The following is a 27,157-nucleotide window of genomic DNA, read 5'->3' on the forward strand; positions in this document are numbered from 1 at the left end:
ACTTTGTTTCCCCCAGTATGTGCTACAGCATTCTGAAGAAGCAGTTAACACCATCAGTCATTCCATTCCTAGGACATTTGTGACACCTGACAATAAAGGCTATTACATTGTTGACATTTTTTTGTTCCTTCCCCTCTGAAGGATACATTTCCGTCACATGGTGTACCTACTCAGCTCTGTACTCGATGAACCCATGACAAACCTCAAGTTCTAAAAAACACTGCAACTTGTTTCTTTTGTAGTACGGCCTGTAGACTTTGAATTCCCCTGTGACAGTGATGGAAGTGAGGGGCCTTCCATGAGATGAGGCACTCATATGCAGTTTGCGTGTCAACCCTCCACACCACGGACTGCTAACTCTGGGCAATAAGGCCTACTGTACATGAATCAGTCTCCTTGTTCACCCTTTGCTTTGTTTCCGAGCAGAGGGCTTCAGAGCACAAGGTACCGTGGGTGACCTCTGTACACTCACCATTCAGAGTCTGGCACATGGACAGAGCATCACACACACACACACACACACACACACACACACACACACACACAGTGAGGGTATACAAATCACTCCTACACCTACAAACACATGCAGGGGACTAATAGACCATACTTCCATCCCATCCCAAACACGTGCGCAAAGAGGCAACAGCAGACCAGCTCTTGACCAGCATGATGGGCAAATCTTCTTTCACTGAGGCTGACGCTCTGACACTGGCACTCCCTGTAACACTGGGGTAACACTGGACATTTCCTACTGTCCTGACTGGCAGAGAAAGAGAGAGAGAGAGAGATACCAAAAGCCAGAGAGTGTTGGTACTGGCAGATAGAAAAGAGGGAGAATTCTCAGACAACTGAAAGTGGCTTATCGTAACTTAGGACAGCAGTGACATGCGCCCGCAGAATTCACACATACAGCTCACTCTTAAGGACGTTCCTACCAGTAAACCACATCGGTGAACAAACACACTCAGGATCTCACTACGGTAAAGTGCCAAGCAACACCAGAGTATATATAGACTTTGCAAACTGTCACTAAAAAACTATCTGACTTGTCAGATTTTCTTCCAATATGTCGCATGACAAACTTAAAAGAGCCGTGTAGTGTGCCATGATAGGAAAACTGATACCTGCCAATAAATGATATTTTGTAATTTCCTCTTTCACTGTCTAACAGCCCATCTGCCCCTCTATCTAATGTCGGTCAGTCCTGTATTCCCCGGTATAAATAACTGATTTATGAGAAGCCCTGCCGCTTTATTTTCCATCTCCACAACCTGTAAGCCTCTACGGCATCTATCTGTCCACTGTGTTCCAGGGCAGAGGCAATGCATGGCAGCAACAAAAAAAACACCCTTGACCCTCCTTGTCTTGTCAAACACAGCTAACATTTGCACAGTTCCCCTAGTACAAACAAACACAGGCAGGAGCCCATCCTGGGGATGGATGAGGTGTTGAGGTGAGTCAGTAGAAAAGGTGGCACCAAAATGGCTGAGTCACAAATGTTCCACACTCCCTATTAATTTAAAAAAAAAAAAATGAATTGGAGCTGATCATCAGATACACTGCTATACTTACATGAGAAAATTGCAACAAAAAGGCTGAGGAGAATTGGCCCACTACTTTGGAAATAAAAAAATAACCAGTCGTCCCTCAGTCTTTCAGGAGTATTGTTCTTATTTATGTACACATTACAAAACTGATGTGGGTTTTTCTTTTCTGTCTAAATGTTCTTATTCTGTTAGTTGGCGTGCACCAGCGGACGCGGTGAACTCACTTGAGTTATGTAATTTTCATTCTTCAGACTATACTGAGAAAGCTACTGACATAACATCTAATTTAAGAGTGGACCATTCATACAACCCACATTTCTTTTTTAACTGCAAGCACTCAGAAAGTCATTAGCCCCTTCAGATAGACATCACCACATCACATATCAGTAAACACGCTTGTCTATGCAATAGTGCACAGTGCATAATATGACCTGCCCTACATGACAGAAAGACAAATAACTTTTATCTCACTGTCTCCTTACACTTAATGAAGAAAAGCTACATTAAAATGGCAGACAATGTCTGTGAAGCACGGAAAAGTACACAGGTAGGGCTGGAAAGAGGGAAGGAAAGGGAGTTGTCGGTTTGGCAGCAGGCTTTTATTCTTTCTTTTCTTTTTTGTGGGGAGGGTTGCTGCTACTTACTCCAACGATTCAGCAGGCTGTTCATATGCATCTTCGGAAGATGGCGAGGGGAGCAGAACTCACAAACACATACAGAAGCCAAGCCACAAGCGGGGTCCCGATACAGCGACTGAAAAACCACACACAGACACAGATGCTTAAACACATATACAAACACACACACCAATAACAGTGATTATGATCAAGCGTGGCAACTTAAATCAAAGCACACACACACGCACGCACAGACAAACACACAACAGTTGAAGCTGAACAAGTGGTGGCATGGAAATACACTGCACAACCTGTTGAAACACTTTACAACACACAGAAACAGCCTGTGAGTCAGTGTGTAACATTTGAGAGGGCCATGCTTAACCCCACGGTGAGATTTGTCCCACTGCAGAAAATATAACATTAACCACTTTTATTGACACACGGTGATGTAGTAGCCTAGGCCTAGAGCTTCCGTTGAATGTAGGGGGGGGGAAACATAATCTCTCACCGCGGAATGTTTACATTGCATATGCATACGCTACAGTTATTTGCTGCAATCTACTAAAACGGATTCGTGCCCATTAGACTAAAATACAGCGGATAAAAGGTAAAATATTTAGGTTATATCCTAGCCAACGATATTGTCATCTAGCATTTAAAGACATCTAGGAATCAAAATAAAGCAACAGTCTTCCAAACGAATCCATAGCAAGCTCTCTCTAAATATGTCTATCGTCTACTTACAGTAATGGTGTGAAATGCAACAGTCCCTGGCAGGAAATCCTTTTATCGATGACAACGGCTCCAGTGTTTTGGTAAAGTTATAAGCGCTACAATATAGCCTAAATTCTTGGTGACTGTAATGTTTCCGTGGCTTAACCGCGGACTCCACTGCCGTTGTAGCGAAAAGCGTTCAATCCTCAGCTTCAGCTGACCAATGAGCGCGCTCCCTGCTGTTCCGCGCCTTTGGATCATACACTGAGCTAGGAGATGTTAGATCAGTTGCCTTGGGAACGCACAAGGTGTATTTGCGCTATCAACAGATGTAGACAACTTAATTTAGAGCCATGTTGTATTATGTTTTATCTATCGTGTCTTGGTTTTGTTGATGCTGTCATTGGTGGTGGTGGTCGTCGTGGTATGAAGGTCTAGTTAGTGTATGTTAGTGCTGATTTTGAACAGTCGCTTGATATTTTGAAATAGGCTATGTTGGTTTCTTCATAGCCTAAGTTAAAAATAAAAAAGAAAGAAAGAAAAAAGTCTGAACCTACCACACAGACTTTAAAAAGAGTCATCACGTTTCTCTAGTTGAAAATGTTCAAATTTTGGAGCATGCAAAGTTTTGCAGAATTTAAAGTTCACATTGCATCTTTGTTTGTCTAATATGGTCATTGTAGACATAGGCTACATTTTCAATAAAACTAGATCATGTAATTCAAAATGTAATGTAATTAAAAAATGCATCTCACAACTTTAAATACAGCCGATTCACTGCTGAGCTGCACAATTTCTAATTGCTTTGCAATATTTTGCCTTTTTGTTGAGATGCTTTTATCAGGCAATTTGTCTTCAATATTATTTTGGTGGTAGGCCATATGGTCATGTGAAGGACAGATAAACATGTGTTGTTCCCATCAGCCATCCAAGATGCCCTTTTTCCAGGCTGGGACACTGTGAACATGGAGAAAGAAAACCTTTCACCGCATCACATTGCTGACTATATTGCCAGAGGACACAGCAAGCTAGCAGTGCCAGTAAGGCTTTGGGTGGCGTTTTGCAAGGTTTCGCATGCCTTTTAGGTAGCTAGATCTTTAGACCAAAACTTACATAGTGCTGCTTAAATGAAGCATGCTTACAAGCACTGTATTAGGATCTGGACTGAGCTACAACTCTCTCTAGTGGTGAATTCATGCAGTACATGCTTCATCACTAGGCGCTATGTTGAATAGTAGGTAACTAAAGCCATCCTTACACCAGAAGACTTTTGACAACATTTGGGAAATATTCTTGAAAGAGTGTAGTCTTTTGAGTAGCCTAAAGCTTGATTTGGGGGGGGGGGGGGGGGGGGGGGGGCATTAGTTAAAAGACTCCAACCTTTCAAGAATCTTTATCAAATCTTGTTAAAGTCTTCTTATGTATGGGTAGCATAACTGACAGTTGTTTAACCAGGGGCTAAAATTAGCCTTGTACTAATAGCTGTGATCTTGTGAGCCAGCATTGACTGGTAGGCCTAATGTTAAACATAATTAATTGTCCTGACCCATAATCTAACTTCAAGCCAGCCATTTCCAGGAAAGGAAAACATCCAAGCGCTCTGAAATGTTGTTGTTTAAATTCAACATCAAACAATGGACTGGGAATAAAAGGTGGGTTGACCCCTTATGAAAACAAACTAATACTATATGATTTCTTCAATACCTCTATAATATCTTTGACCTTTTGTTCTTATAGTACAGACTCATACTTAGTATGTCCCAAAATAGTATAAGATTTCTATAATATCTATAGTATTGTATTCCTAAGATTACTATAATATTTTGTCCCAAAATACTATAAGATTCCTATAGTTCTTTGTTAGGGACTGTTAACAAAACAGTGAAATACTGTGTGTCTGTCTTTAGTTCACTAGCAGCTGGTCAAACAGCCATCGTCTTGAAAAATAGGTCTACTGGTAATTAACTCTGTCTGACCATGTGAGGACTACAGAGGTCAGCTATAGGATACTGTGAACCTCTGAGCTGTGCAAATGTGAACTATGAATCAGGATGATTTGTTTTTTGCCATCTCTATAAACTGACATTAGTAGGCCTACACATCAGTAAGATTTTCCCAGAGTTCAAGTACAGGGCAGTTAAATAGTCATGTTAAGTAGTGACCCCACCCTACCCCACAAAGGCAGAAAAAGTGTGCCTGGTTCTGACAATTGGACAGCCTAGAAGCCCTAGAAGCCAGCCTGAATTTACCCCGCCCACAAAATTGGACTTGGACCCACTGGAATTGGCTACACCAGGCTAACAACTGGAGTGTGACAAAGCCAATTACCCAAGTTGTCTGACAGGGGTTCTCACTTCTGTTCAGAATCAGTATGTCAGGGTGCACCCTTCACCATCATAATAGCATTACTAAAGAACATTGTCTTATCCATTCCTACTTATATATTAAACTTATTCTATGTTGAAGAAAGAAAGGAATCATCGGAGAACACAGATGTTGATTCTCAAGTGATCCCTTCCTCTCTCTGCATGATCAGTCCTCACCCGTGAAGCACCGGGTTGTTAATTAGAAGCGTGGTGGAATTTCTTTTGTTTTCATTTTTTTTTTAACTTATTCTATGTTAGGTCAAACAGAATAATGTCAACCCACCCAAAAGTGCTTGAACTTGACCGCAATCTAGTTTCCATTCTCTACCACACTGCACTTAAGTGTTGTTTATTGAACATCCACTGTGCAAACTTAAAAAATAAACAAGAACACTGTTCATGTCTTGAAAGTGTTAGAGGAAAATGGAGGAGACCACTGAGACATGGACAAGAGAAAGGCAACTTTAATTTATTGAAATATTAAACAGGATATAATATATCTGAAGTGATTAACTTTGAGATCATTGCAGATCTGCTGAACAGCTCAATCATGCTAGAAATTCAAATGTAATGTTCGAGATGACATGCAATTAAGTGGTCATTTAGCTGTAAACTGTTCTCACTACAATGACTAAAACATGTTAGGCTAAGTGATATAAAACAGCAACGTTTTCATAGCCCTTTCGGTGAAACTGGGCAGAAACCATGAACAAATAAGGTTAAATTTAAAAATGTCATAAATACATTTATTTTACAGCATTCTGTTGGTTCCAAACCTTGTCAATCTCAAATCACTTTTGCAAGTATTTGTAAAAACCCCATTGTGCATATAATGAATGTTAATAATTAACAATAGAGATTGATAATTAGGTAATTGAATTGAAATGTTATCCTTCATAATGTATTCACTCTAACCATTCTAAATGGTTATAGGGTTGTCATGCCTTCTTTAACTGATGCCATAATGTAATTGGCTAAATTTAATCTTGTAGGCCTATTTGACTGAGGTAGTTTTTTAAACAGATGTGAATGTAATGTCAAAAGATAAAAGTTATCTAAGTTTTAGAACGTCATTCATTATTTTTAGGAATTACACTGTCAGAGACGTTCCAAATGAATTACCCCCTGATAGTTTGTGTACATTTACTGTTTGACAATGCACCTGCGCATCTTACATATCCATGGTAACCAGCTTCCAGAAACACAGCTTTAAGTCCAACAGTGTCAACAACAAAAAATACACAAAAAACATAATACAAAAAGAAAACACAAGAGACTATCAAAATCCAAAATTGCACCACAGAGTGAAATGTCTTATGCATAGTAATAAGTCTTAAAAAACACACAACGTACAAGTCAGAGAGATATTTCCAATACAGTGTAGCATGCAACAGGAGAAAAAAGTGTGAGTGTGTGTGTGTGTGTGTGTGTGTGTGTGTGTGTGTGTGTGTGTGTGTGTGTGTGCATGCACGTGTGTGCATGCGCGTGTGTCAAGTCCAGGGAGCAGGAGTCACAATATAAAAAACAAATGGTTGAAGTCTGTCACTGCCTAGCAGACTCCAATCCCCTTTTCTTATATACATTCAACACATAAAGTGCTGAAAGAACTTACAGTATGTGGAAGCATCAACAGTGAGTGTTATATATGCCTTTAAGATTTTCTCTAAATCAAGTGGTTGTACTGTATCTACACTACGAAGTTCCTAAAACTACTCCTACACCTAAACAAGGGAGCAAGAGGGATAAAGAAACCAAGCATACTTGCCCATATCCGTAGGGCACGCTGAACATACTACGGTATTTTAGTAGGCTTTGGGTTGATCAGGTTTTTTAGTCAACACTACCTGTGCTTGGACTTTATTCCTTACTCTTAAGCAGGCAATATCTGAAACTACTAAACACACTACCTCAATCTTCTCCAATCTATCCATCTACACTTCTGCATTACCTAAGATACTGTAGTGATGACCTACGATAAAGGGTGTACATATGAAATGTAAGGCATATCATTTGTTATCAGTCAAACCTTTAATAATTCATTACATGATGCCATGCATAGAATTGTATTGGAATTCCCATAAGATCTGCAAACTAAGTCAAACAAATACAACATTTTTGCTAGATCTCACACTGATGCACTTGGAAATGTACAAAAATATACTCTTTAGTGAGCTTTACACACAGAAGTGTGCAAATCTGTGGTGGTCATGCCTGACCTAAAACAACTGCATGTTGACGGCCAGTGTTAATGCTCAACTTTTTGAACCGTGTTGGTAGTCAGAGATGAGCCAATGCCAATCTTGTGAATGTGCATACACAATATTGACTATTTTGGTTTGGGGCTTCAGTATCATAAAAATGCTGCACAAAAATGCCATTTAAAAGCTCCTCACAACACAGTACTATACTATCATGATTACCTGAATTCTCTCTCCTTCAAAAAAGCACTGTACATTTTCTTTGTTTAAAAAAGACAATTAGTTACTGGCAAATCTATTGCTCACCATGTAAATATTTGGGCACCAACAACACACTTCTGTTTAAATCAATGCCATTCGTTTTCAAATTGGATACTTCAACAAACCTCAAAAGGAAGTACAAGTTAGAATTTTGGATTAGCACATTTTTTACATCACATACACAAGTGATAGCTTTTTCCCTTTTTGGATAATTGTAAAGGAAGAAAAAAAGACGACACTAGCCCTAGTTCGGGAGGATCACGGCCAGCTGCCCTTAACGCTTCAGCAGCGAGATGAATTTCACCGCTGTGCTGCATCAGAGGAAAAAAAAAAAAAAAGTGCAATGTGAAGGTGGAGAAGGAAGGAACAAGACAAACGAGAGAAGAGAAGGGAAAAAAAACGCTGATGTCACTGGCAGGCCCTGAGAGCAGAGGCCTGGTGGTGGAGGCTGCATGCTACTGCAGGTCTGTACACACATGCATGATGTGGCAGCGCCAACATGAACTGCAGAGACAGAGGTGAGTGGGTGCAGGAGTGAGAGTGGAGGGGGGTCTCTCTCTTAAAAATCAATCCTACATCCCACACACACCCCCCTCACACACATATACATCCACATAAACACCCTCAATGTGTAATTACATCAGTCACGCTCCATTACCGTGTGTGTTGTGTGTGTTTTGTGTGTGTCGTGTGTGTGTGTGCGCGTGTTGGGTGTGTGTGTGTGCGTGTTGGGTGTGTGTGTGTGTGTGTGTGTGTGTGTGGTCCCCACTGCTGCTCTTCACCAGCTCTCTTCCCATCTCCTGCCAAACTGCAACATGGCAGCACTTCCATGTCCCCCCCTTTTCTTCTCCTCGCCAGGGCGTCTCTGTCAGACCCAAGCCGGCACGCTGACCGAGAGAGCCCCGCCAATCAGGACAGCACTTCGTCCTCGCCTACGAAGGGCAGCTCCATGCTTCGCATGCCCTCCCCGCTCTCCTGTTTCCTAGGAAACCGAACAAGAAAAAGCTCCAGTTAAATTAAGCATCACGTTCTTCCGCGCGTCCGTCTGTTCATCCGACGCTCCAGGCTGACAGAGGTGGACAGTAGAGGCGGACAGTAGAGGTGGACAGTAGTTGCACTTACTGGATAGAATCATTTAGAGGCATTAAAGTGAGTGAAAAAGAGGGCAATACATTTAGCATCAGCATTCAGCAAGTCCTTAGTAAGAGAAAAATAACAGCATAAAATGACATCCTCATATGCAAATCATATGCAGAACACATGACAGTGAAGACGTGATAGTTATTCACTGACATGTGATGGGGGGGGGGGGGGAGTAGTAGGGGGTGCATGTAGAGATCCTGCCGCATGCAAGAACATTTCCATGCTCTGTGGCATTCCTCATCAATGCAGGCACAAAAAGCTCAAACGGCAATCCAGTGCACACTTGACTCTGGATGTTATCAAAATTGGAGAGAGAGAGAGAGAGAGAGAGAGAGAAAGACCAGTGCTGAAGTGGGTGGCTATTAGTGTTATTAGGCAGCGTGGGCGCACGCACACACACACAATCTTTCTCTTTCTCTCTCACAAACACACACTAACAGCACCTTTCTCTTTCATGTGCATACTCATGCAGTCAGGAACTACAGGGGTGGCATAGTCAAACTCACAGAGTCGCCAGGAGTCAAGGCACACACTGGCCAAGCAACTTGCTGAAATTCTTGATGTCTAGTGACTTATCCACTTTGCCTCTACCGTCAAGGTTCATTTGCCTGTTTGATCCACATCTAAGTGCTTCATAATTATCAGACTTATTTGGAGGAGGCAACTCGCAACTATTCTACTTGGATTTTTTTTTCTTCCCGCTGAACCATTTCTTCAAAGCATAAATCCAGTCAACTGAAACGCAAACCCTGGCAATATGTCGGAATTTCAACAGGAAGGAATGCAACCTGGAACTTTTGCAAACAAAACACCACTGCAATGAAGGTGTGATCTGAGAGCAAAGATGCCAAGTTAGCATTCCAGTTGAGACTAAACTCTAGTAACCCTATTAGAGCACACGATGCATAAAAGCACACAGTTTCTCTACCAGACACCCCCAACTTATCACTTTCAATGCAGTGCACACATTCAACCATTCAACTTATCCAGTGCATGTTACTGGTCAGATGCAATGGCCAGTACATGTCAGACAGGCAGGCAGGCAGGCAGGCACCACCGGAGCCCAGTGGTCAATTACCTGGAGTGACCATGAATGTAGCAGTATTTCAAACTGCCTGCTCTGCCCTTTCTGGAGAGTGTGACAGAGGGAGGAGGGGGAAGGGAGACAGAGAGTGGGTTTTCAATGAGAACCATTAGAGAACTAATCCCTACCTCTTTTACTTTCTCAATGTGTCATTATGGGATTATCAAACTAAATTGGATTTTATCACTTTCATTGTTCAAAGCCCTAAAAACGCAGCGAGCACATTTATTTATGCAGCAAATGTTTCTTCCTCTCTGAATGCCAAAATATAGTGTATGGAGATTATTAACAGCCCATAGGCCTTTAATCTCATGGATATTATCCACAAATGGAGCAAAAATAGGATAAACAAGCTCAGACAACTCACTGGGGTGACTGTGGTTTTATGTTTTGCCTTGCAGCATTTGCACCATTCTCTGTGAGAGCGTGTGAGTGTGTGTGAGTGTTTGTCAAGGGTGTGAAGCCACTCACGTCAGCATGGGCCCAGGTGTGGACAGGCTTCTCTCCTCTCGGCGGCTCCAATCGAATGGGTGGCCAAACGAGCGCTTGCGTAGCATGGTCCTCACCAGGATCTACACAGAGTACAACAGGGGGAGAGAGGGAGAGGGGGAGGGAGAGAGTGAGTTAGTGAGAGAGAGAGAGACAAGAGAGAGAGAGTGAGGGAGGCAGGAAGAGAGAAGGTTTTGGACGGGAGGCTTTCTTGTACAAGTTAGCAATTTAGGCCACTTATCAATGATCAATGTAAACAATGAACAATACATGTTAGTGTCTTTTTATCCCCTAATACACAGCTCTCTAGGCACTCACAGGCGTGCATGCGCGCGCACACATGCCCGCACACACACACACACACACACACACACACACACACACACTTCATTATTTTAATGAATAACTGATTAATACACCACTACAGCATCCAAATATTCACAAAGAGCCAGTTGTTATGCGTCACATGCAATCACGTTTTCACATGCAATACAAACACTATGCTAATTGTCGCAACCACATTAATTAGTGTGCATATTAATGGTAGAGATGACACTGCCTTCTCCAAACATACAGGCTTCCTATGATGGTAACCCACTGGCACAGAGTTTGTGAACATGCCCTAGGCTACAATAAATTAGAACAATCAGTTTTGTGGTATTAATCACCTAAAACCATGTAGAGAAGAAGGTTATGAAAGCAAGGTTTTTATGTAAAAGTAAGCAACTTATCTATGGATGACCAAAATAAGTCATAAGAACTGCAATTAATGCAGCAAATGACACAATATGTCAGGTGTTTTTTTTTATCCCCTGATACACAGCTCTCTAGGCTCTCACAGTGTCACAGTACACACAGACAACACACACACACACTCACCACGGTGGCCAGGCTGGGGATGTGCTTGACAGAGTTCTCCACTTCCTCCTCCGTCACCTCGATAAGGGAGCAACAGTTGTCATCCTCTGGGGGGAGGGGCTCGGCACCATGCCGCGTCACCCACGGGTGCACCTGAGGGAGCAGCACACACACACACACACACACACACACAGACACACACACACACACACACACAGGGGTGTTTAGTGAGCACAGGCAACAGCAGCCACAATTACTAACAGTGTAAACACCTAACTACCCATATGGTAAATGCAAGCAGCATCCGTGGCCTACTACCTAGGGAATCTGACTTTCCTACCGGTTGGAAAAATGTGGGTGGGGGGAGTGACTGAATTTAATTATTTAATATTTTACCCAGGGTGACACAGTTTTTGGGCTGAATGCAAAATTGTGCATGACCTGGCGCATGTTCATGGCAAACACTCTAATTTTCTCTTTTTCACTCCAAACATTTTCTGACCATATTATAGCTAAGGTAGTTAGCCACAACAATAGCGTTATCTAATAGCCATTGTTTGTCTAGCCCTCTGTCCGAACCTAAGTAGTGTCCTCCTTTTTGGGCATTTGTCCGCCTTTTTGACAAGTGCTCCACAGCAAACAAATAAGTAGCGATGGTACAAGTGCTCCACAGCTAACAAGGCTTATAAGTAGTGATCAATGATAAAAAAAAACAAAAAACAATGCGTTCTATACGTTCAATTGCATATAAGGGGCCTTCAGATAGGAGGCGACATGCACTGCTCTCGCTGCTAGGTTGCTCTGGGTTGAGTGAATGACCCAAAGATTTGTGTTGGGCTCAATGCAAAATTAACAGCGCCCAGCGGTCAAAGTTAAACATGGATTTCGACTGTGGAACATGCAAGAGCTGCAGAGTAGCAAAATGAAAAAGAGAGTATACACCCCCCTCCCCCGGTAGGAATAAGCCTATAAGGAGAAACTGTGTCCTCATTTTGGTCGATTTGTCCTCAACTAGTCCTCCTTTTCATTCTGGTTGGTGGTCACCCAATTTCAATGTATTTCTGCACAGAACCACTTGCGTAAAAAAATAGACATCTACAGTAGCTGGGTCACGGGTCCAGCGTGGTTTGACCCACGCCTGAGGCACGGATGTCATAGAGGAAGTGCGGCTGCTCTAACCTGTTAACATGGCTGCTGAATAGGATTAGTCCTATGAGCACAAATTGGAGGGTGTCCTCATTTTGCCCAATTAGTCCTCACTTTTAGACACAGGCGGTCCTCCTTTTTTCAGAGTCTGGTTGGTGGTCACCCTATTTCTGCTATGTTATAGTACACACGTGGCCTCCACAAATTACAACACAAATTATAACTATCAACTGGTCTCTTCAATGTATTTTTGCACAGAACCACGTCGAAAAGACCAATTCTCCCTTTAAACACAAATTATGACTATCAACTGGTCTCTTCAATGTATTTCTGCACAACACCGCTCGCATCAAGGAAAAAAGGCTTCCCTTCTATTCTCTAGCTGGGTCACGGTTGCGGCGCGAGAGCCTGAGAGACATGAAGCTATTATTCATAATAATTGTTTCATAATTTATTGTATAAGAGCCTTTCAGTAGGATACCACATAGTTAGGCCTATTTAAACACAATATACCACCTGGACAAGAACTTTTCAATATGCTTAATATTAGAACACATTTTTACATTGTGTTTGTAAAAAAAATTATATCGGCTGATTTATCGTTTATCGGTTTTTGAAATCCTCAAATATTGAAGTCGGTATCGGTCTTTAAAATCCCATATCGGTCGGACTCTACCCCAAACTGCTCCTCGAGTGTGTGTGTGTGTGTGTGTGTGTGCTGTGTGTGCACTAGCCTAGAAATCTAGACACACCCTAGCGGCAGCAAATGTAATTTGCAGCCAGGGTCGTCCATCAACTCTCCGTTGGCTTGAAAGCTGGAAAAAATAAACTCTGGTCAGGCCAATCACATTGTGTATAGAGTCGGTGGGCGGGCTTAACATAATGACGACAGAGTTGCTGTGGTTCCGCGTGAATTCCCTGCTAACAAAGAAGATGGCTGCTGCTGCTGGCGAACAGCGGTCTTTCGAATCATCTTTTGACTCTTAAAGACTTGGAGTTAAGCTTTTCTTTGAGAAAAAAACAAAGAACGGCACTAAAGTCATTCCTAAAAAAGAAAGATGTATTCAGAGTTTTGCCGACTGCAAAAGTTTGATCTACCAACTAGCTCTGCTGGTGGGAAAACACATGGGACTCATGAGTTGTAGCGCTATCCTGTTGCGTGCAGAATTTGATAGACAAATGTTTATCCCGCCCCTCGGATTGAGCCCTGCCAATGGTGTGTTCCCAGACCCAACATGTTGAAGTGGGTCTGGCTTGCCAGGCTATGTGTGCACACTAACCACCACAGATGAGTTCATGCAGAGACAAATTTCCTTCAGCACAAATAAAGTAACTACATTCATTATTGAATATATATGGCAAATTCATGAACAGTGCCTTAATGTGACTTTACTATGTGTTATATAAGGTGTGCTACAATAACATTAAATATGGTATGTAATAATTGTAAAAAAAATCTGTACTGCACACTTTGGGTTGTAAAATTGTGTCTAACACAAGCAGTAGTCAAATTACTGAATATCACATATCAAATTGTAAGTAGTATGCTAATTTATTAATCCAATCCCCTAACATCTTTGCTTATTTATTGTCAGTCATTATATTTGACATATTTGTGTCACTTGGACAAAATACATTAGCGAACTCAAACAGAAGTTTGCTGGATTTATCTCGTCCAGCTGCTTTATTTCCTGTCTGTGGCACTGTGGGTAAGTGGATTGGATGACAAGCAACATGACACAAACATGAGCAACAGAACACTGCCTGGCCTTGAGTTTTCAATGCAAGAATGATTTTCGCAATCTCATGCTTATACTACAAGACCAACCCTCATGTCCAAGACTTTTAATGCCCCTTCCCCTCATCCATATCTGAAATCTGAGATACTTTAAAACAAGTATTTTAGTTCTCTATCTAACTCATATTACTTTCTTTTTAATCATGAGACATATCTGAAGTCTGATAGTAGGGTTTTCTCACCATTAATTAAATAGAAAATGCAAACATATTGTGTGATTAACCCACTGAGCATGACACAAAGGGACAGAAAAGTGTCATATTTTGTCCTATAAGTGTCCTCTTTGTCCTACCTTTATTTGTGGCACTGTTATCCTGGTCTCAGGATTCTTGTCCAGCATCTTAAAGAGAAGATCCTTCAGATCATCCGACACATCTGCACTGTAAAGACAAAACACTCTTAAATCAGGAAAGGCTCATTAAGAGCCATAAACAAAACAAAACACAGAGCACGTACAACCTTTTTTTATTATTTATACCAATTATCTCTTTAATCAATGCATTCAACAACTTGGGCCGTAAGGCACTGTGAGGATGCCCATCTTATCCCTTTCAGCTCATACACCTCAGGCATCATGTCATTTCTCAACACAGTTAACCCCTACTGACTGTGAGGAACGCCTATCTTTTCCCTCTCATCTACAGTATAGCACTCACGCATCATTGGTCATTTCTCAACACAGTTAACCCCACTGAAGGGTTGCGGACACCGGCGTGGACATGAGTGTGGCACCAACTCCGCTTTCGACATTCGATTACCTAGACAACATTATTCTCAATACAACCTCGGCACACCAGCGGAGGTGGCGGCAGAGTTCGACGCTGGTGTGCGGGGTTGTATTGACAATAATGGGGTTTTGTGTTGTACACCGGCGCCGGCGTACGCCACGCTTGACTGTGTGAATGAGATTGTGTGCATGATAACCTGTGTTGCATAAAAGATGGAGGTGGCTGAGTGTGAGGCAGCCCGTCAGGACTGAATGGGTGGGAAAAGGAAGGCAGAGACTCACTGCTCGGGCAATTCCACAGGCTGGGTTTTGATCTTCTGATGGAGGCTGAGAATTCGCTCGTCCATGAAGGGACACTGGAAGAGAGAGAAGGGTGTGTGTGGGTGTGTGTGTGTGTGTGTGTGTGTGTGCATGTGTGTGCGTGTGTGTGTGTCAAAACACACTAAAAACACACTATAAACACAAACAGACTCTTATTTTTCTAAGCAGGGCAATGATAGCAGATGGCATTAAACATGGGCAGTGAAAGTATTTCCTCTCAAATCAGTTTGATCCAAACAGTTTCCATGTTGTTCATTTTAGTTGGTTTCCCTAAAGTGTTCTGAATATAACAAGTGATGTGTTGCTTCACAATTTAAAGAGAGAAAAAAAGAATCCTCTTATCCACACACTCTACATCTGTCACACTCCAATCCTCATAATGTGTCTCTCTCATGCATGAAAAGAACACCAACAGAGTCAATAAATTACTGAACAAAAAATGAAAACACTGCAACTGACACACTATCAAGTGCTGTTAATCTGAAGGTGTGAGTAAATCTTTGGGACTTGAGTGGTGAGAAGTGACCATAGGACCCAGAATGCAAATAGCTGGGATGAAAAAGAATCCCGCCTTTAAACTATCCAACTTAAAATTATTTATCTAAATGTTAGTTTTTTATATCAATGAACTTAATCTTTACACATTTGGCTGTTCCAATTAGGGTGAGGAATGGCATAATACAATGCTTGTGTACATTTGTTTGTGCATGTGCATGAGTGTGTGTGTGTGTGTGTGTGTATTATTTTCATTAACTGTTTTCAGACATGTCCTCCGCACTATATGTGAATCTTTGTGAAACGGATGTCCGACCCTTCAGGTAAATCAGATATCATGCTTAAAATATCCAGACATTATGTGTGAACGACACCGATGCACATGAACAGAATCATGCGTGGTTGAACAGGTTGAACGTGGTTGAACACGCACATGAACAGAATCTCCGCAATGTTTCGCTTCGTTCAGCCATGAACTAATTTACATAATGTCCGTACGAAATACTAAGAGGGGAGTAGTGTAAGAGCCGCCTAAGTTCCAGATGTCGGGACATGTTGTTCAGATGTACGGCCCAACCGCTTGATATGCGCAGAACATGAAAGCAGCTATTGTTTGTACTCCATTTCTGTGTGTGTGTGTGTGTGTGTGTGTGTGTGTGTGTGTGTGTGAGTGTATATTTATGTGTTCATGTGTTTGAATTCCACACACAACAAAAACAAAAGAAGAGTCTTACCACTCCAAAGACAAAGCAGTACAGGGTGACCCCCATTGCCCACACATCCAAAGCCTGAGTAAACAAACAAACAAACAAACAAACAAACACACACACACACCAGAGGGACAGGATCAGCGTCATCTCCACACACTATCTGCAGCTCACTCATAAGGGCACAATTATCTCTCCCCACAATAGCCCAGAATTACGTTACCAATCATTTTCAGAGAGATTTAGATGGCTTTTAACACTACACCAAACAACCACAATCTCATATAACATATCATGAAGAAAGACAAAGAGTCAGAGAAACATAGGCCTGGAGCTCACAGAGTGGGAAAACCGTCCCACCTTTCCAGAGAAGTTCTTGCGGGTCTCGGACAGCGTCTCGGGAGCGAGGAAAGCTGGCGTTCCCACAGTACTGGTCAGCAGTGCATCTGTCCCCTCAAACTGATTACTCACGCCGAAGTCTGCGATCTTTATGTGCCCACCTTCGCCCACCAGTAGGTTGGAGGGTTTGACGTCGCGATGGATGATTTTTTGGTAATGCACTGAGGAGGATAACAAAAATGTTAGCACATTCAGCATCAGTTGTGAGATGCTTTTTTTAATCTATCTTTGCATTAAAATACAGAACAATTGACATTGCATGGATATATGCAAGTATACATTTCAAAGGACAAATCAATGGAACATGAGGGGATGGAGATTCTATGGAAGGTGTTTTTCCTGGTGCCAGGTTAAGGGCCTCCGAGTGACAAGAAAAGGAAATGAGAATTTAAGAGCCCTTAAGGTGGCCTACACTTCAGCAATGAATTCATCAGAGAAAAGGCTGTTGCCGTATGAGAGAGAGAGAGAGAGAGAGAGAGAGAGAGAGTGTGAACAGTGTGTAGAGGAAATGAGAACAGGTGGTAGAAACGGCTGGAGTGGAGCTCTGCTCACAATACTCAATCCCCCTCAGCAGGTCCTGGAAGTAGAATCGCGCTTGGTCCTCAGTCAAGGGCTTATCTGTAGGCACCTCCATCACAGCACTGTACTCAAAGACACACACACACACACACATATCAGAAAAGGACATGTATGCAAAATACAGTAAAATATATGTTCAGTGTATAATACTGAGTGATTTTTTACTCACCCTTGTTTGACCAGTTCAAACACTGTGAACAGGACACATTATGGATTAGTTTAGCAATGTCATTGATTTTTCTTTTCTATATTTGTAGGACATGGTATGTTTGGTATGTTTTATACATGATCTCATATTATACAACATCAGTCTAAAGATGACTGTGTGTGTGTTTATGCATGGCGGAGTTTCTTACCCAAGTACAGATGATCTTCACCAGGGTCATCCAAAACCTTTACAAATAAACATGAGAATCTCAGAAGAACATACAGGCTATATACAAAACAAGAGCCATGACAAGCTGAGAATAACTGCTTTTCGACTTCCTTATCTCTCATAGGATTATCGCTCTCTCTCTCTCTCTCTCTCTCTCTCTCTCTCTCTCTCTCTCTCTCTCTCTCTCTCTCCTCTCTCTCTCTCTCTCTCTCTCTCTCTCTCTCTCTCTCTCTCTCTATATATATATATATATATATATATATATATATATATATATATTAAAATGTGCGCACCTCCACCAGTTTGACCACATTTGGGTGGTCCAGCTTTTTTAAGATGGCGATCTCCTGGTAGACCCCTCTCCAGGGGCCCTTTGGGCTGTGGGGGGCCCTCAGGAGGCCCCTTTGGCACCGCGTGGAGGCGGACGACCTGCGACGCAGAGAAGCCATTAGAGAGGGAAGGAGAAGCAAGGGAAAATGGCGGGTGGGTGTTCGGAGTGGATTAAGGCAAGAGAAGATAGTCGGAGGGAGAGGACAGAGTGACAGCAGAGAGAGAAACAGATGATGGAGTTAAAAGGATAGACATTCCGAGGGAAAAAAGAGGGAGAAAGGATGAGTGTTGGTTATTCAGCTGGATCTGATTGAGTAAAGCACACAGACACAAACACACACACACACACACACTCAGACACACACGCGCACACACACACAGACACGCATACACGCACACACACACACACACCATGCTGGGGCCCTCCATCTGCTTTCAGACACACTTACGTGGGAAAACCAGCCTGTCTCATCAGCCGCTTTTTGGATAGGACTTCATCGCCTGCAGAAGACAGAGAGCAAGATGAGGGCAGGGAGTGGATTAAAAACAAAGAGACAGGGAAAGAGAGAGAGAGAGCGAGAGAAAGAGACAGGGAAAGAGAGAGAGAGAAAGAGAGAAGGAGATGGGTGGGGGAAATCCAATGTCATGAAGAGTGCAAAGACATGCAAAGCCTTTTTACAGTCTTTATTTAGGCAATGCCAGCAGACCAAGTAAGCCCACTTCAAACTCAGTACAATTCTGGTGCAATTCTGGTACACACGCAAATGCACAAAGACATTAACCCAACTTAGGCAATGCCAGCAGACCAAGTAAGCCCATTTCAGATTCAGTACAATTCTGGTGGAATTATGGTACACACGCAAATGCACAACGACATTAACTTAACTCCCGTACCACATGAAGTAGATTTAGGATTTTAAGTCTTTTTATTTGTCCATTTTTAGACTTTTTGTCCTAAATATTAGAGCCATGGGGGAATTATTGAAGTTTTTTACACCACATAAAAAAGAATACAACGTCCCCTAAGAAAACAAAATGTGGTGCATACAAAAAATGTGATTGATGTGATTTTAAAACACTATTCACATTTTCAGGGTTGGAATACACTACGGGAAGACCTCAAGTGCAAGCAAACTCTACAGTGTACAGTAAAGCACGTAGTATAAAACATAAAAACAAACCATATATTTCTATTTTTTCAGCTGCATGAATACAATATGTTGAGTAAACATGGATGGGTAAGATAAATATAATACATTTTGGTAGAGTCAGCAGAAATGTTACATTTGGAATTTTTGGGTAGAAGCTACCTGGAGAGATACTTGCCATGCATAATCCTGAATTACATCAGTAACCATAGAATATTCACCCATGTTAGTCAGACTTCTCATAGCTTGAGTATTTTTGCCCACCAGAGGCCACCAAAGTGTTCCATTTTGACTGTTCAGTGATTTTTAAATACAGTTATTACGCCTGTACTAAATGTTTTTTTTTATACTTTTAAAAGGGTTATTTGTTTGGTGAAAGATGACTATGAGTATACATGTCAAATCTGGTGTTTACTAAGGTTATTTTAGCCAAGAATTTTTTTTTTTTTGTAAAGAATTTTATTTTTTGATTTTGATTTGATTTGGAAAATCAAGCATTTTAGATTGTATCTACACACCAGATTGTGAACACCAGACTGTCATAGTTTGACATTGTCTTGAGACATTGACGGCATTCGATTGAATCCCCAATGGCCTTAGGAGGACTGCACAGCTACATACAAATGGGAGGGGGAGGGGTTGAATTGTTTTTAAGTGGTTCATCTGGATCACTTAGAAAAGTGAGGTGATTGCAGGGATGATGGCTGTGGGCTGGAGATTCTGCTACTACATGAGAGGGGGCGGCATGCAGGAAGGCAGGCAGGCAGGCAGGCAGGCAGAAAAACTGGCACTCACGTAGTAGGTGTTGTCGTCTTCATTATACGCCAGCTTGACAACTCCATAGGAGCCCTTGTTCCAGAAACAAAGACATGAAACGAGTCAGAAGAGATCTGGCAGCTGTTTGGCAATTGTTCTGTCACTGACGCACACACACACGCTCACATCCACACACACACGCTCACATCCACACACACACACGCTCACATCCGCACACACACGCTCACATCCACACACACGCTCACATCCGCACACACACGCTCACATCCGCACACACACGCTCACATCCGCACACACACGCTCACATCCACACACACGCTCACATCCGCACACACACGCTCACATCCGCACACACACGCTCACATCCGCACACACACGCTCACATCCACACACACACGCTCACATCCGCACACACACGCTCACATCCACACACACACGCTCACATCCGCACACACACACGCTCACATCCGCACACACACGCTCACATCCGCACACACACGCTCACATCCGCACACACACGCTCACATCCGCACACACACACGCTCACATCCGCACACACCTCTGTGTTTTCTGCATTATTAGCATTCTAATTACCATATTTCTAAAGACTGGGAAAACTCAATCTTCATACATTTCACAGCCCTTTGAAATGACTCTCTCTCTCTCTCTCTCTCTCTCTCTCACTCACACACACACACACACACACACACACACACACACAAAGCAGTGGCAGCTGGGAGAACAGACTGGAGATGCAGCAGGGGGCTTCAGCCCACAGGCTCAGGGTGGAGAGGCAGAGAGGGAGCAGGAATCTCCCGAACTGCTCCAGCAGATCCCCACCCCCCTTCACCCTCCAACACACTCTTCGCCCAGCTCCGCTCCAACACACTCTTCGCCCAGCTCCGCCCCAACACACTCTTCCCCCCGCTCCAACACACTCTCTCATCCTCAGTGACACACTAGCTAGCGGCTATTTTTTGCCTAAACTCTTCATTTAGTCTCATCCCACTTGAAGCTTGTGTCTATTCGCCTTGACTTGCTCTACAAACACACAAGGGGGTGTGGGGTGGGTAAAGGGAAGGCGAGGACAAAGATGACTGTCTTCTAGGAGCTTTCAGACGTCACTTGGTAGTGTCGGGTAAAATCACAGACAGATGCGTTGGGAGTACCTTTCCGATCTCATCCTTCAGCTTGTACTGGTTGAGCTGGACACAGTCCTGTGGAAAGACAACACAAATGTGGTACCAAAAAAAGACAGACAAAAAGAATCAGAAAGAAAACAGTCGACTAACCATATTGTAATGAATCTCTAATAGTAAATGTCTAAAACCTCTACAGGAGACAAAATATATGAAAACAGATATAGAGAGCTATGGCCCATTACAGGGTTCTAGTACAGAACTACAGACCTACTTCAAGAAATATTATGGCCAATTACATAAAGGCACGTTGTGTAATCCTATTATCTAACTACCATTTTCTGCCAGGGAGAGGATCTACACACACATCTCTTCAATCTCCATCACACAGAGGTCCTAACTGCAGTCTCACCTCTGGTTCATTCTCTCAGTTAGCAGCCTTCATGGTAAAGAGTGGGGAACAATGACATATTTCAGTATCACTCTGCAACTGTTGTTTAACAGCAAGTGTACAGGTATGTCATGAATATCTGGATGTTGCATGTGTTTAGCTATATGAAATGTTTTTGCCCTGTCCTTTAATACATTTCTCATTGAGGTATGGACAACTGTAAATATTTAAGTGGTAGTAGACTTGTCTAACCTGGCTTAAGCTGAAATATAAAGTGAACTCTACTGCTCTGTTAGAGTGTGCCATCACCTAAATGCCACCTCTTTTGGGTGCAACCGAGCTGTATTTTTGCGTAGCCGGTTTGCCTTTTATGTCGTCCTGATCCATATGTTACATGAGAAGAGTGTATTAAGAAAGATTCTAGAACAGAGCTCCGCTCTAGAATCTTTGATATTAAGGTCATTATGGGTAATCCCTGTGCTGTACCTGCAGGTCAGTGATGGAGACCCGGTGGGACTCGACGGTGGGGCGACGCGGCAGGCGTGGGGACGAATGCGGCGAGGTGATGGGCGAGTAGGGCAGCGACGGGTAGATGTAGCGCCCATTGATGCCAGGCGAGCCGCATGGCGAGGACAGCGTCTGCGAGCGCTCCTGCAGCGACAGCTTCCTGTCAGACAGGTGCAGGCGCCCGCGCGTTTCCTGCGGCTCGGGGAAGAGCGCCTCGGGCCGGCCCACCGCGTGCGACAAGAGGTCACACGAGGCCATCCGGAACGCCGGCACAGACGCCCCCGCAGCCGCCGCTGACCCTGGGGGGTCGGGCGTCTCCGAGCTGTCCATGTCCTCCGGTTCGTCCTCGTCATCGGCGCCCATCCTGTCCTCGGACGGCCCGCTGGGCTCGTACTCGGTCACCACGATGAGGGACTCCATGTGCACCGGTGGTGGGTGGTGGGCAGGGGGCGCTACTGAACAGCTGCACAGTAGGTCAGGCAGAGGCTGAGGGGGCTGCTGCTGGGCAGACGCGAGTGGCACGTGAGTCGGGGACGCCAGGGGAGACGGGGCATGGTTGCCACTGGCGCCGCCGGCAGAGGCCGGCGAATCAGAAGAGGGCCAGGAGGAGACACAGGGAAACATGGCGTCCTAACCAAAAGCCCTGAGGCTGCCCCTCCATCAGGAACTCACTGGGCCAAACTGAGAAAGAAAGAAAGAAAGAAAGAAAGAAAGAAAGAAAGAAAGAACCGGCAGTCAAATAGAAAGAACTTCCAAGTTAAAAAATTCACACACACACAAATCTCCCACAGCTGGCACATCAAAGGGCACAGAATAAATGTAACTGCTCATGCACCGTTACATCACGACTACATAGACACAGACACTCACACACAAACACACTCACACAACAAACAGTCACATACACACGCACACACAAACACATTTCAAATGAGTTCACAACGCCTACAGAGAGCAAGCTAATCTTCCCAAGAATCTCCGTGGTGCTTTTTACCTTGCTTTCTGCATATGGCCCAGCCTTGAGCCGCGCAGCGCTGGCCGTGGGCTGTTACTGCGCCGCGTTTGGGAAGAAGACAGTGTGTGGGAGCTGTGTGGGCCGGAGAGATACAGAAAAATAAAGACCTTGCTGGAAGAACAGACACATTCATCACTCCACAAGCCACCAGGAAGGAGAGATGGAGCGGGCAGGCCTACACACTCAGACACCCCCCCCCCCCTCCACTCTCCTCCAACCATGGCCTCGTTTCAGCACTCCTCCTCACCGAGGCTATCCTTTCTTTTTTTCTCTCTCTCCCTGTCGTCCTCGATCCTTTTAAGCCAGTCTCTGTTTTCATCTCCTCTCTTTCTATCTCTCTCTCTCTCTCTCTGGAAGTCTCTTCTTTCATTATCCACCACTTACTTAGTCCTCTTTATCCATCTCTCTCACTTTCTATTTCTTGAACTCTCTCTCTCTCTCTCTCTCTCTCTCTCATCAAGCCTCCCACATAGAGCAGAGTGTGAATGGCTGTCTCAGCTCACCCAGCAACACCCCCCCCCCCCCCCCCCCGCGCGCACACACACACACACACACACACACACACACACACACACACACACACACACACACACACACACACACACACACACACACACACACAAATCATGCTTGGCCTGTTTGAACCAAGTCTGGACGTTCTCATGATCCTGTCGAGCACCCCTACCCCAAAACTCCTACACACTAAACACACCCCCTTCCCTGAATCCCCCCCTGCCCCCATCCTTAAAGCCAGTCGTGGCCGTATCTTCACAGACATGATAGTGTAGCCTAGGCTGATGTGGGCCCCTACAGCCCCCCCCCCCCCCCCCCTGCAGTGTGTCCCAACCCACAGTGTGTGGAAAGCCACAGAGCCAAGGCAGCAGGAGTGAGGAGGGGGATTAGGGAAGGAACAGACTAATGAGGACATGCCAGTAATTGAGACCTTTTTGGCTTCCTCTAATATTGACCCACAGGCACGGAGCTCTCTACAGTACAAGGTCAGGCCAAAAGATATCTGTCCGAGTATAATTATGTGGCAACCCTTCTGATTACACCACCAATGTGAAAAGTTTTTATTATTATTATTATTTAAATGATATACATTGAAAAGGGAAGCAACAATATCTGAGATCTCATATGCATATTCATAACAACAGCAAGCACGTTTTTCCAATATGCATCAAAGACCATCCTGCCATGTCTGACATACTTGGCATCCATGACCTCCAGGATACGGTTAAGGTGTACCCTTTTCCTTCAAGTTCCTGGACCTGCAAGCCATGTGCTTGTGACTCCAAAGCCAGACAAAAAAAAATCTTTTCTCAAAATGAGAAACTGCAGGCCTGTGAATTTTTTCAGTGTGGTCTGTTCTTCGCTCCCACACACCACTCTTTCTTGCTCTAGCTCTCTCTCCTTTCAAACAATAACACAATCCTCTATGGACAACGCAACCTACACTGCCTGCTGTCCAGCCTGTAAGCTATCTTATTCTCTCTCTTCCCTCTCAAGTATGGTAGTTGTGATAAATAAGAGTAAAGGATTTGGGGGCATGCACTGTATAAGATGCTGGACAAGACATAGCCCAGCGCCGTAGCTTCCCAAGTGAGCTATTTTAATCTGAGAGCAGTTGCTTTCTCTGCCTGACCTAGTTTGATCTTTGATGGATGGCATGGCACAGTTCGCGACTATTTCAGTTAGAATGCACAAAATATGAACGCTTAATCCCTGCTCAAGATCACTCCATACTTAGCCAACAAAAGCACTCCTCCATCTTACACACACACACACACACAGAAATATTATGCCAGGAAGGGGGTGGGGGGGACTGAGTCACTTACTAATATTGCAAAAGTTGGAAATGCAGAGGCCTTGCAGATTACAAAAAACAATGACAAACAGATCTGTACTGATCTAGGGGTAGGCCTATGTGTGGGAGTGTTAGTGAGCAAGTGCTTGGGTAGGCATGATAAAACCCTGAACCCAGCCTAAAGCCCTGATGACAATGACAGTAGTGATGATGACCTCCAATGAAGCACTGGGGGCCTGCCCACCATGGCTTCCAATCTTGCCCCAGAAACAAAACAGATGCTGCTGTGCTCCAGATGCCAGCGGTTTAGCAAACAGTAGACGCTAAGCACGTGACCAAGCCCCCCTCTTACAGTGAGATAGGCGAGGCAGGGTGGGGGTGGTATCGGGATAGATAGTGGGGGAAAGGGTGGGGTCTAAGGGCAGTGGGCCTAATACGTGCGTAAAGGCAGGTCATGGCACCATCTGGAGCTGAGGAATCTTCTAAACATTTGCATTAAATGAGGCATGCACAGGCTTCTGATCTGCGTCAGATGCTGTGGAATGACAACAGGGGAAACACTGCCATACAAGTCAATGTGAGCAGTAGGCTCAAGAGTAAAACAGTAAAAAGTAAGAATAATCTGACTACTATTCATTCAGTCAGTCAGTTACCTTAATTTATCACACACCTCAAAAACTATCAAATGAAATATTGGCAACAGCACTCACTCGCGTCACAGACAAGAAAGAAAGTTCCTGACAAGAAAACACATTGTTAATCAAGGGGCTTTAAAAATCGTGACAACAACCAGTGATTTAAGACGCAACCCGGGAAGAGATTTATTCTACGCTAAATCTGAGGGGCTTGGACGTTAACACTGGAAACAAGCATCAACGCCGAGGCACCATTTTAGATGGTACCCAGATGAAGAAAATACTGTCAATGACCCGTTTCCGTCACTCGCCAAGTAAGGAAAACACATGGGACCCTAGGACCTGACGGACACATGAACAATGTCGTACAGTAGGCTATAGGTTTCGAACATCAAAACAATCGGCGTTTCCTACATTTTTCAGGAGTTTCGATTTGATTATGAAATATAGGCTATGTTCATGCGATCTCATATTTACGAAGGGAAAGCAAATTCATTAATTATGCAATAGCATACTACTAAACGTCACCTAAGGGCCTAAAATACACAATCTGAAATCACACAACCAAATGTTTGCTACCAGTAACGTTACAGCACATCCCAGATGCAACCAATCCATAGCACCGACAATATTCCCCAGCAGACTGGCTTGCATCAGCAGCTGCTGTGTTGTACGAAGACAATGTTATACTTCAATCGTCAAGATAAGTCACCCCCATTTCCGCACATTAGACTCGACAACTTGCTGTTGTTGTATATGAGCATGGTGGTAATATTAGCACGTTTGATTATATCTAGGGTAGAACATTTCGATGAGGGGCAAAACTACCACATTTTAACATGTGATGTGCCCAGCTTACGTTAATGTTAGTTCCACATGTCAAACGCGTATTGTAGCCTAATGTAGCAACGACTATGTTTCGCCTACGCGTTACAAACCAGACTGTGCAGCTTTAACAAAATGACTAGACACAAAATAGCGTGACAATTTGACATTGTTGTTATCATTAATGTTAATAATAATGTTACCTTATTGGCATACCCGTGTACTCGTCAAAGCAGCGTGTATCTATCGTTCTACTTCGCAGGGTAGCTTGTGCCTTGTAGATGTCCCTACAGGGAGAATGGGAGAAGCAGCACTGCTCTGATAGGCTGCATGCATCATGCAAGCAAACCAACCTGCTCGACGTAACACACAGCCTCTTGTACCAGTGGATGATACGGATTGGGAAGAGTGTATCTCAGGGTACCTACCGTCTTTGTATACGCTACAGTGGCCTACGTGTTGTCTAAAATAGTATAATTTAAGTATTATTTTAACTCTGCTACATTTGTTAAGATTACAGCAGATCATAAGTCTGCATATGGTAGCTTACAAGTAGCCTATTGGCCCCTTCAGTTGTTGGGGAAAGAGGGCAGAGGTTTATACCTGGGCATAGCCTACCTAAACCTGTGTGTATACCTGTATAACCTGAGCCTGTGACAGGAGGGCCCCTGCAGGCCTGTCCTACTGTAGCATATCCCAGATATTTCCCAGTTCTCAGGCACACCTCATATAGTTCAGCTTCAGGGCAGACCCGT

General features: G+C 43.7%; 2 protein-coding genes across 2 annotated transcripts in view; both read right to left on the bottom strand.

Moving 5' to 3' along the window:
* zgc:113162 (uncharacterized protein LOC553743 homolog) overlaps positions 1-3,083 on the bottom strand; it is a 42,195-nt gene extending 39,112 nt beyond the window's left edge. The window contains exons 1-2 of the mRNA XM_042060247.1: positions 2,912-3,083; positions 2,192-2,300 (exon numbers count right to left, since the gene is read on the bottom strand). Coding sequence (XP_041916181.1) covers positions 2,192-2,222 — 31 coding nt within the window. The 5' untranslated portion in view covers positions 2,223-2,300; positions 2,912-3,083. The remainder of the gene's footprint in view (positions 1-2,191; positions 2,301-2,911) is intronic.
* Positions 3,084-10,400: 7,317 nt separating this feature from the next.
* Positions 10,401-26,751, bottom strand: LOC121680728 (calcium/calmodulin-dependent protein kinase kinase 2). The gene is given in 17 exon segments (XM_042060271.1): positions 10,401-10,505; positions 11,302-11,433; positions 14,517-14,604; positions 15,234-15,307; positions 16,502-16,555; positions 16,835-17,034; positions 17,426-17,514; positions 17,622-17,643; positions 17,809-17,845; positions 18,122-18,214; positions 18,217-18,257; positions 18,600-18,650; positions 20,092-20,155; positions 21,253-21,300; positions 22,100-22,801; positions 23,115-23,207; positions 26,606-26,751. Coding segments are annotated over 15 exon segments (1,743 nt in total). The 5' UTR covers positions 22,745-22,801; positions 23,115-23,207; positions 26,606-26,751.
* Between the last annotated feature and the right edge of the window lie 406 nt (positions 26,752-27,157).

The sequence above is a fragment of the Alosa sapidissima genome, chromosome 13 (genome assembly GCF_018492685.1).
Source record: "Alosa sapidissima isolate fAloSap1 chromosome 13, fAloSap1.pri, whole genome shotgun sequence".
Taxonomy (NCBI): Eukaryota; Metazoa; Chordata; class Actinopteri; order Clupeiformes; family Clupeidae; genus Alosa; species Alosa sapidissima.